The 11,373-nt window shown below is 47.4% G+C and overlaps 1 protein-coding gene across 1 annotated transcript; it reads left to right on the forward strand.

Annotated features, from left to right (window-relative positions):
• LOC105176639 lies at positions 1,176-1,739 on the forward strand. Its single transcript, XM_011099508.1, has one exon. The coding sequence runs from the start codon at positions 1,176-1,178 to the stop codon at positions 1,737-1,739; it is 564 nt and encodes a 187-aa protein (XP_011097810.1).

Here is an 11,373-nt window from a genome sequence, read left to right on the forward strand (position 1 = left end):
TAAATTTAAAATCAAACATCGAGAACCAAAATAAATTGACCCTAATATTTATAGTAATTGTAGTTAATTTGAATCAATCACATTAATGTAACTTACAACGACAAGTTCTATGGATCTTCATAATACCATATCACCTGAATGGCTCAACTCGACCCGAATTATATTGATGGGTATGCACATACCACCCCGGCAAAAAGACTAAACTAACCCTCATTAAGGGTATTTTAGTCATTACGCGATTAGGATCCGCGTGCTTTATAGCGGGCGGGTCGCGGAGGACCCGACCCGGATCGCACATATTGACCGAAGACCCGGACAATGACAGCCGTTCGATCAGAACATACACCGATAAGATAAGGCCACGTGGCCCAGTACTTGACGTACAACTGTGTTCTATAAATAGACCCCGATGCGCCATAAATGAGGTAACTGTTATGCATTAATGGAGATCGAACTTTGAGATTGCATACATTTCACTCGATCAACCTAACTTGAGCGTCGGAGGGTCATTGTCGGGGACGTGCCCGACGAGCTCACGGTTCGTGTTTTATTCTCAGGGGACCCAAAATCTATTTCGGAAGAGTTAGTCGATCAGCAGTGAGATCGTCTCAGGAGATCGAATAATTCGACCTGGATCAGTTGGCGCCGTCTGTGGGAACATCTGAGAATTCTTTATCATTATGGAAGGTTCATCGAGGAGAAGTGCAGCGGAGGAGGAGACACCCAGGAAAGGAACAGGAGCCACCATTCAACTAACTCCTGACGAGTTGCAGAAAATGATAGAAGAGGCAAGTCGAAAAGCAATTGTAGAATACGAAAGGAGAACAACGACCCCCCTGGTCAAAGAAACGGCTAGAAGGCAGTTATTCGAAAATGTGGAACCATTGAGAGAATCAAGGGTGCAAGGTGAACAGGAACATCACAGCAAGCGACCAGCGTCGTCCGATGCATGCTCTAGCAGTCACGGACGCGCGAAGAGAAGGGAGCCCGTGATATCCTGGGCCGAAGTAGAAAGTGTGGGCAAACAGATACACAGCCTGAATAAACAGATCGATGAGTTGAGGAAGCGAGGGGAGATCGTTTCGTAGAACAAAAATTCTCCTTTCTGCAACGACATCCTGATTCAAACAATTGAACCGGGGTTCAGAGTACCTGACCTGAGGAGATATGATGGGATGAGGGATCCGCAGGAGCATGTGGCGGCATTAGAAATGGTGATGAACCTCTACGGACAATCAGCCCCAATAATGGCAAAACTATTTGCGACCACACTCACGGGGAAAGCTCAGGAGTGGTTCACAAACCTGCCTCGAGGGAGCATTGAATCCTATGAGCAGCTCGTGCAAAAATTCAACTTCCACTTCGCGAGCAAGAAGAAGCAGAAGAGATCCGCCACCCATCTGTTCAACATCCGGCAGAGAGAAGATGAAACTTTGAAAAATTTCATGGGCCGGTTCAACAATGAAACCCTGGAGGTGCAGGAGTTAAGGATTGACATGCTCGTGAGCATCCTCATTCACGGGCTCAGGAAGAGTTCTTTCGCATCCGCCCTCGCGCGAGACCCGCCCGTCGACGTCGAACAATTGATGGCATTAGCACAGAAGTATATCGACGAAGAGGAGATGAACGCGATGAAAGATTCAGAACGAAGAGAGCGAGATTACATCCCTAGGCGACCTCAAGAGGTCAGAGGAGGAGGAAGCGACAAGCCTAAAACGGAGAAGCGGAAGGAACCCTAGTACATCACGAAGTACCACAACTACACTCCTTTAGCCATGTCGCGAGAGAAGGCCCTGATGATGGTTAAGAATGCTGATGTGCTGAAGTGGCCCAGACATACGAGATACACCCCCTCCAAGAAAACTTCTAACAAATACTGCCGTTTCCATCCGGAGAGGGGACACAATACCGAGGAATGCTATCAGCTGAAGGACGAGATCGAAAGGCTCGTTAGGCAGGGGCATTTTCGAGATCGTGTGCCCCCAAATTGTAAAATCGGTGGAGAAGGAAGGAGAAGCAGATCGAGAAGCCGCGATCGGGATAGAAACCCGGGCCCATAAAAAATCGACAGGGTCCCGATGGGCGGAAACAATGCACCCACCAAGGGTATCATATACACGATCGCAGGAGGACCGACCGCGGGAGATTCGAGCCGAACACGAAAGAGATGCGCTCGAGCGGCCGACTCGATCCGAGAAAAGGAATTTGTGCTGAAGGTTGAGGATGAAGAGGCTATCTCGTTCAACAGTTCAGACAGACTGGAGGAGGGCGGAGAACAGAACGACCCGATGGTCGTCAAGCTAGATATTGCGAACTTCACCGTTCACAAAGTGTTGATTGATAGTGGGAGCTCAGCGGACATCATCTTCAAAAACGTGGTGGATCGGATGGGGCTGGAGAACGCGAGGCTCGAACCCGTGAAAACCCCGTTAGTCGGCTTCGGGGGAAGCGAAGTGGCCTCACTGGGAACGATTGAACTGCCAGTGTTCATGGGAGAGGAGCCAAAAGGAAAACCCTGATGGTCAAGTTCTTGGTGGTGGATACTCCATTCACATACAACGTTATATTAGGTCGGCCGGGACTGAACTCATTCCGGGCGGTCATCTCCACGTACCACATGAAGATGAAGTTCTCTACCGAATACGGGATCGGGGAAGTATCGTGCGACCAGAAAGAGGCTCGGAAATGCTACAACCTGTCTATAAAGGGAGAGCCGAGGTCGAAGAAGCAGAAAGTCAGAGAGGATGCGGAGCCCCGACCGTATGAGGCCGAGCACTTAAAGCCCAGCGAGGAATACAAGGCTATACGGCTCGTACGGGAAGACCCCAGCAAAACGACCCGGATAGGGTCCAGCATGAATGATGGAGAGATGGCCATGATTGACTTCCTGCGAAAGAATGCTGATATGTTTGCATGGAGCCCATCGGATTTCACCAGAATCGACCCAGAGGTCATTGTACATCGATTGAATATGGACCCGATGGCCCGACCCGTGCAACAGAGGAAGAGAACTTTTGGCAGCGACAAGAACGAAGCTATCAGGCAAGAGGTCGAAAAGCTGTTGAAAGCCGGATATGTATCGAAAATCCAGTACATGAATTGGCTTTCCAATGTAGTACTCGTCCCGAATCTTCAGGAAAATGGCGAATGTGCGTAGATTTCACGGACCTGAACAAGGCCTGTCCGAAAGACCCGTACCCGCTACCTCGGATCGACACCATGGTGGATTCGACCGCGGGATTCGAGCTCTTCTCAATGATGGATGCATATCAAGGATATCACCAGATCCGAATGGCAGAGGAGGATAGAGACAAAACTTCCTTCGTCACAGAGAAGGGGATTTATTGCTACAACATGATACCGTTCGGACTGAAGAATGCGGGCGCGACCTACCAGCGGTTGGTCAATAAGATGTTCGGCGATTTGCTCGGAAAGACCATGGAGGTGTACGTCGATGACATGCTAGTCAAGAGTAAGAGGTCGCAGGACTACATCAAAGATCTCTCTCAAGCGTTCAGCATAATGAGGTCGCACGGAATGAAGCTCAATCCGGACAAATGTACCTTTGGGGTGACCGGGGGAAAGTTTCTGGGGTACATGATCAGTGAACGTGGAATAGAGGCAAACCCAGAAAAGATTCAAGCCATAATGGGTCTGAAGTCGCCCAATTCGATCAAAGAGGTACAGATGCTTACGGGAAAGATCGCATCCTTAAGCAGATTTATATCTCGATCGGCAGACAGGAGCTTGCCGGTTTTTAAAGTCTTAAGGAAACCTAAGAACTTCACGTGGACACCAGAGTGCGACCAGGCTTGACAGGAGTTGAAGGAATACCTCACAAAGCCTCCACTGCTCGCGAACCCGAAGGAAAGGGAGATATTGTTTTTGTATCTAGGGGTGTCCGAAAATGCGGTCAGCTCGGTGTTGGTAAGGGAAGAAGCTAGCAATCAAAATCCAGTCTACTATGTCAGTAAAATGCTCCAGGGGGCCGAATCACGATATTCGGAGATGGAAAAACTCGCCCTCGCCTTAGTTGTAACAGCTCGAAAATTGCGACCATATTTCCAATCGCACAAAGTGGTGGTGCTGACGAACCACCCCCTCAAACACTTGATGTCGCGACCCGAAGCTTCCGGAAGATTGATTAAGTGGGCAGTAGAATTGGGGCAGCACGATATTGAGTATCAGCTCAGAACAGCCCAGAAAGCGCAGGTGCTAGCAGATTTCATGACAGAGTTAGTCAGCGATCAGAAAGAGACCGGAACAGTCGAACAGCCTTGTTCGAAATGGATACTGCATGTCGATGGGTCCTCTAACGCGAATAATGGAGGAGCAGGCATATTGATCCAAGGACCAGAGGGAGTCGAGATCGAAGTTGCCGCTCGCCTGTTATTCCCGGTGACAAACAATGAGGCGGAGTATGAGGCATTGGTATTGGGATTGGAGCTCGCATATGAAGCAGGTGCTCGGGATATGGAAGTTTTTACTGACTCACAGTTGATTGCTATGCAAATCGAAGGAACATACGAGACGAGAGAGAGAACAATGACCCAATATAAAGAGATCGTGCAGCGATTGATGGGGAAGTTCAGTAGATGCTTCGTTTTGCAAGTCCCCAGAATAAAGAACGACAAAGCGGATGCTCTGTCGAAGTTTGGAGCGGCAATGGATGGAATCCGAGATCGCAAAATCACAGCCTTAGTACACGAGCAGTCGGCCCTGGCGAGTAGAACAGAAGTCCAGGTCGTCTCAGAGGCAGGGTCTTGGATGAACGAAATCGTAAGATACCTCGAGGACGGGACGTTGCCTGGCGATCCGGTGGCGGCGAAGAGAGTCAGATTTTGAGCTGCTCGATTCACGTTGTTGGAGGGCCAGCTCTACAAACGGACAGTGGACGGTCCTCTCTTGAAATGCCTGGATGAAGAGAGAGCCCTTTACGTGATGCGTGAAATACATGAGGGAAGTTGTGGCAATCATTCAGGTGCGAGATCGCTGGCTCAGAAAGTGATGCAACAAGGATATTTCTGGCCCACCCTAGTCGAAGACTCGAAGAATTTAGTGAGAAAATGTGAAAGCTGCCAGAGGTATGCCTCCTTAATACATCAGCCCGCGACCCCGATGGAACCGATCAGAATAGCATGTCCATTCGATCAATGGGGAATCGACATCGTGGGACCCTTTCCACCCGCGCAAGCTCAGAAAAAATTCATCATTGTGGCGGTCGAATATTTCTCCAAGTGGGTCGAAGCGGAAGCCGTGGCCAAAATATCTGAGAAGGAAGTTATCAACTTCATCTGGAAGAACATCATATGCAGATTCGGTATACCTCGGATATTAATATCTGACAATGGCACACAGTTTCAAGGTAGAAAGATCACGGAATGGTGCAAAGAACTGAAGATCGCACAGCACTTCACAGCAGTCGCGAACCCCCAAGCGAACGGGCAGACCGAGGTGACTAACCGGACGATCTTGCAACACTTGAAGACACGCCTCGAGAACAAGGGATCGTGGGTTGGCGAACTGCCAGGGGTCCTGTGGGCGTATCGTACGATCCCACGGACGGCTACAGGCGAAACCCCTTTCTGCCTGGTATACGAGACAGAGGCTATCATTCCGGTAGAAATTGGAGAGGAGTCGCAGAGGGTCATACAGTACGAGCCCGAGACAAACCGAAAGGAGCGAAGCTTCGACCTTACAGTAATTGAGGAGAAGAGAGAGGTCGCGTATGCCCGAATTTTGCATCACAAGGGACTGATGATGAAAAGCCATGATCGCAAAATTCGACCACGACAACTGCAGGTGGGAGATCTCGTATTCAAAAAAGTAGAAGCCTCCAAGCACGTGGGAAAGCTAGAACCGCCCTGGGAGGGGCCCTACAAAGTGAACGAGATCCGAAGAAGGGGCACATACAAGCTACAAGACATGCAAGGTCGAGATCTACCGCGTCCTTGGAACATACAGAACTTGAAGAAGTTCTATGCTTGAAGTAAGGAGCCTGTGAAAGACCATCATAGATCGGAGGAGCCTGTGAAAGGCCAACGAAGAGATCGAACAAGGAGCCTGCGAAAGGCCATCAACGACTAGATCGAAGGAGCCTGTGAAAGGCCAACGAAGAGATCGAACAAGGAGCCTGTGAAAGGCCATCAAAGACTAGATCGAACAAGGAGCCTGTGAAAGGCCATCGACTAAGAAATCATATTCGAGGACCCCAAGAGTTACCGAATAAGATATAAGGTTAGGGAGATCATATCTTGTATATTGGGCATCATCATCGCTGAACATATCAATGATTCAAGAGTTATACTTGCTGTAATTTACCCAACGTGATTTATAAAACTGTATTTGTTTTCGTGCTTATCTTCGTGTGTGCATCTTCCTATGTCTTTATTATCATTCGTTACTTGAAACTTCTAAGTACAAAACGCGAACTGAAAAAGACGCGTCCAACATGCGGTCTGAAAAAGACGCACCCGAGCAAAACGCGAACTAAAAAAGACGCATCCAACATGCTATCTGAAAAAGACGCACTCAAGATGCGAACTGAAAAAGATGCGTCCAACATGCGATCTGAAAAAGACGCACTCAAGACGCGAACTAAAAAAGACGCGTCCAACATGCGATCTGAAAAAGACGCACCCGAGCAAAACGCGAACTGAAAAAGACGCGTCCAACATGCGATCTGAAAAAGACGCACTCAACGAAACGCGAACTGAAAAAGACGCGTCCAACATGCAATCTGAAAAAGACGCATTAAAGCAAAACGCGAACTGAAAAAGACGCACCCCAGACATACGATCCGAGAAAAATGTGTTGCAGGAGCCAACTGGAAGAACGATCGAAAGGAGGCAAGCTTCATGCGATCAGAGAGACATGCAATTGGAAAATAAAGAAGCAAAATACGCGAGCTGCCAAAAGTTGGAAGAAAATTTTTCCATTAACAAAATGTCATATACAGGGGTCATAAAAAATCCTCACCTCGATGTCCTGTTTACAAAAATGATATTTCTAAGAATCACTAGGATTTACATTTTGATCAGTCAGCTCAAATCCTATTACAAAAATAGAAGATCGGGATTGATCAGGCATCAGCTTCCACCTCTAGCTCGTCCCTCAGGACCATGAATTCGTCATCTTTCAGCTCAGGATCCGGGGGCAGGGGCTGGAGGTCGCCATCAAGCGAGATGTCCAATTTGCTGCGGTCAAAAGACTCGTGAAATCCGCTAAGCTTTTCGACCTGAGACAAGCAGGTCTCATAGCCTTTGGCGAACGAGTCCGCAGACTTGATCTCGAGAGCGGTCGTGAAGGTGTCGGTCTTCAAAAAATCACAAACCGCGGACATCCTAGAGCCGGCCAAGATGCGTTGATGTTCTTCGATCGGAATGCGACCGGCTTGGCCTTCTTCCACCCCATGCTTGTGGCCCTCCTCGAGGCCAACCTCACGCCCGGCCTCGAATGCCTCTTTCTTGGCCTCCGATAGAGCCACTTCATGTTCAGAGCGGAGGATCTCTTTCTCCTTCTTGGAGGCATCGAGCTCGGCTCGCAGCTTTTGGACCTCGTCGCTCAAAGCCAGCAGATTATCCTCCTGTTTACGCTCTTCCTCGTCTCGCTCTGCCAACTGAGCCTTAAGATTCTGCACCTTTTGATCAGATTGAATGAAACTCCTTTGGTAATGGGTGCACTTAAGACTCAGGCTCCGGACGAAGGTCATGACCTGCAAGGTCGAAGACAGCGAATAAGAAGATCGAACTGAAGGAAAATCGAGGTCGATCAGCCGATAGATGTACCTGAACCAAGGAGTGAGCCGCGAACTCCTCGAGCCGAATGGGGCTGTTCGTCACCAGCGACCCTTGATCGCGAACGGAAACAAAGAAGTTGTATACAGCAAAAGTGTCGTTTCCTGCTTCGCCATAAAGGGACGAGCTCGACATATCATCCCACTCCGGGGGCGGCACGTTACCTCGAAGAGCCGCCCGGCTCTCTTCCCAGCATGAGGCGAGCTGCGCCACTCGCAAAAACTTATCCCGATCTTCTTCTGCTCCAGTCTTGTCTGCGGCTTCCTTAGCCATCCTGCTCAGCACATGCGGGCCTTGCGATTTGGGAGGAGGGGGGTGAGAAGGCTCTGCTGGCTCCTTGCCCTTGCCTTTGTCGCCGGGTCCTAGCTTGGATTTAGGCCCGTGACCCTTCATCGATGAGGATTGTTTCCTCTTCTTAGATCGTTCCTCGGAAAGAGGACCTTGGTTCCCCTGGTCAACCCCCTGCTCACCACTAGCCTCGTCCAAGTTCAGTTCTAGCTCAGAGGAGTTGTAGCCGAGGTGACCATGGGCGGAAGGCGTCTCCTCGCTGTCGATCGGAATGGGCTGCTGGACAGCCGGGTCCGCAGCCGCCAGAGCTTTCGAGGGAACTGGGGCAGGCAGGTTAGGGTCCAATGAGCCTGCGACCCCTTTTCCTTTCTTCATTGCGTCCGAAGGGCCTGCGACCTCCCCCCCCCCCTTCCTCGCCTTATTCTGAGATGCGGTCCTCCGCAAAGCCGTGCGCGAGCTCATGATTATACTATCTGCAAAAAGAGAAGTGAGTACGAGCAAGCATAACAGCAGCCACTACAATAGAACCGAAAGGAGAATCACCTAGGGACTCTTCGATATGGAGGGACGCTGGAGAGAGCCCAGATAATTGCCAAACCTTCTCAGTGAGAAGCTTCTTGGGATCGTACTTATAGAACGTTAAGCTCCTTATCTGATCGCCCTCCAGCCCCCCTCCACTTATTTTCGGGGCAGGCTTATACTTGGTCCACTCATTTCTAAAGGGCAAGACACCTCTAGGAGGTCGAACGAAAATGTAGCGATCTAACCAGGCTCCTACATTCGACTTCAGGGCGCTCAAATACCCGCAATCGGGCTTGGCCGAGAGATAGAAAAAACCTCGACTACCGGACCGCTTCGAAGTGGTGAAAGAATACAAACTCCAAAAATTGTCAAAACTGGGTTCTAAGCCTAGAAATTGCATCATTACCACGAAAAGAACGATATGAGTTCCAGAGTTGGGAGAGAGCTGCATAGGACAGAGCCCTAATTTATTCAAAATCGCAGCTATAGAAGGAGCCAAAGGAAATCGCAGCCCGGCGTCGAGGTGCTTAATAGAAAAGGCGCAAAACCCCTCAGGAGGACGATGCATGCGATCAAAGGTAGCAGGGATGAAATCGGAAGGTATATGGTATTTTTCCCTAATTGACTAGACGGGCGATCTAACCTTGCTGACCACGGCCTCCTAAGGGTTTTTTGCAAGTCTGTCCTGAAATTTTACAAGGGTTGAAGGGCCGGTTTGTTTATCGTTAAGTTTAGCAGCAGGAAACTTCTTGTTCCTCTTGGGAGAGGTAGAATACGACCCATGCGAAGACTTAGACACCGACCTAGACCCAGACCTTGGTGACAAACCCGACCTGGACTCAGAAGAAGACCCAGAAGCAGACTCTGATTGGGACGAAGAGGACCTAGAACCAGATCGTGGCTTAGAGCCAGATCGCAACTTAGAATTCGGCTAGAGCTGGAAGACATCGTACCTTAAAGCAGGATGACTCTAGAAGCCGCAGATCGAATGCGAACTCGAAGTTGAAAGTCCTGGTCGCTTGAAGTCTATGCGTGAGGTAGAGCCAAGAGCTCAAATGGTGGGGTATTTATAGGAGGACCGCTCTGGAGAAACGCGCCGAAGGTCAACCGACGGGATTTCGCCACGTGTCCGCGGTGATAGCCAATCGACGGACATGACGGTTCGACTTCCTCGAAGGCAACGAACTTGCACTTTGAAAAAGTGGGGAGTAATGATGGGTATGCACATACCACCCCGGCAAAAAGACTAAACTAGCCCTCATTAAGGGTATTTTAGTCATTATGCGATCAGGATCCGCGTGTTTTATAGCGGGCGGGTCGCGGAGGACCCGATCCGGATCGCACATATTGACCGAAGACCCGGACAATGACAGCCGTTCGATCAGAACATACACCGATAAGATAAGGCCACGTGGCCTAGTACTTGACGTACAACTGTGTTCTATAAATAGACCCTGATGCGCCATAAATGAGGTAACTGTTATGCATTAATGGAGATCGAACTTTGAGATCGCATACATTTCACTCGATCAACCTAACTTGAGCGTCGGAGGGTCATTGTCGGGGACGTGCCCGACGAGCTCACGGTTCGTGTTTTATTCTCAGGGGACCCAAAATCTGTTTCGGAAGAGTTAGTCGATCATCAGTGAGATCGTCTCAGGAGATCGAATAATTCGACCTGGATCATATATCATGAACTGTTACCTAATTTTGACAACGTTTGGAGATGTTTTGGTGTTTTAATTTCCATCATTTGTTATTAGGAGCATAGCTTTGAACAGACAATCGATGGATGAGGAGTTTAATTGATGTGGGCTTAATTTGAAACTTCTTTGCTGATCAATAAAAGTCTTGCGATATTGTCTACTTCATGGCGTCAGCATTAATGTAACTTAACCAATCACAACAAAAAGAGACAGGACTGTCCACTCCGGGTAGGGTTAACTCCTTTGCATTTCATATATCAACCATTCATTAACTCTACTAATCTTAGTGGGTGTGGGGTCCAAATTCGAAAATATCTAAAAACACACCCTATGTTTGGTTTTGTGTCTCCATACCTTCACTAGGTGTGTAGAAATTTTCACTATATTTGTTTTCATTTTCAACTTATTTTCGAGACAAGTCAAAACATACCCAATGTTTGCCATCATTCAAAAACACCTTATTTAGGTGTTTTTAACTGTTTTAGCATAAAAACATACATATATATATACACATATATACATAAATATATATAAAAAAGACAGGATTTGACAATGAATAGTAATTTTTGTCTCCCAAAATATAACATTAAACATATAATACTTATTTTAAATTATCTCCAAAGACATGATTTGACAATGAATAGTAATTTTTGTCTCCCAAAACACAACATTAAATATATAATACTTATTTTTAATTATCTCCAAAAATAAATCCAAACATACATACTATCTCTAACACACACTTATTTATCTTTGTTTTTCTCTCTCTATTTTCACAAAATACAACAAAACACTCAGAAAACGAATCCAAACATTATGTTTAGTTTTTTTTTTTTTTCTCCCTTTCTTCTCTCTTTCTTCTTTTTGGATTTCTTCTCTCTCTCTCTCTCTTCTTTCTTTTCTGTCAGCTTTTTCTCTTTCTTTTCTTTCTTCTTTCTTTTTTCTTCTCTCTCCTTTTTTTAATTGTTTTTCTAAAATTATTTGTATTATATGTATTATATATTATTTAATATATAATATATGTGAAATATAATTAATAATTAATACTAAAAAATAATTAT

This window comes from Sesamum indicum, linkage group LG14, assembly GCF_000512975.1.
Source record: "Sesamum indicum cultivar Zhongzhi No. 13 linkage group LG14, S_indicum_v1.0, whole genome shotgun sequence".
Lineage (NCBI taxonomy): Eukaryota > Viridiplantae > Streptophyta > Magnoliopsida > Lamiales > Pedaliaceae > Sesamum > Sesamum indicum.

What these genes read in the sequence shown, in the direction of transcription:
- LOC105176639 (XM_011099508.1), top strand. Translation starts at nt 1,176, where the DNA reads ATGAGGGATCCGCAGGAGCATGTGGCGGCATTAGAAATGGTGATGAAC.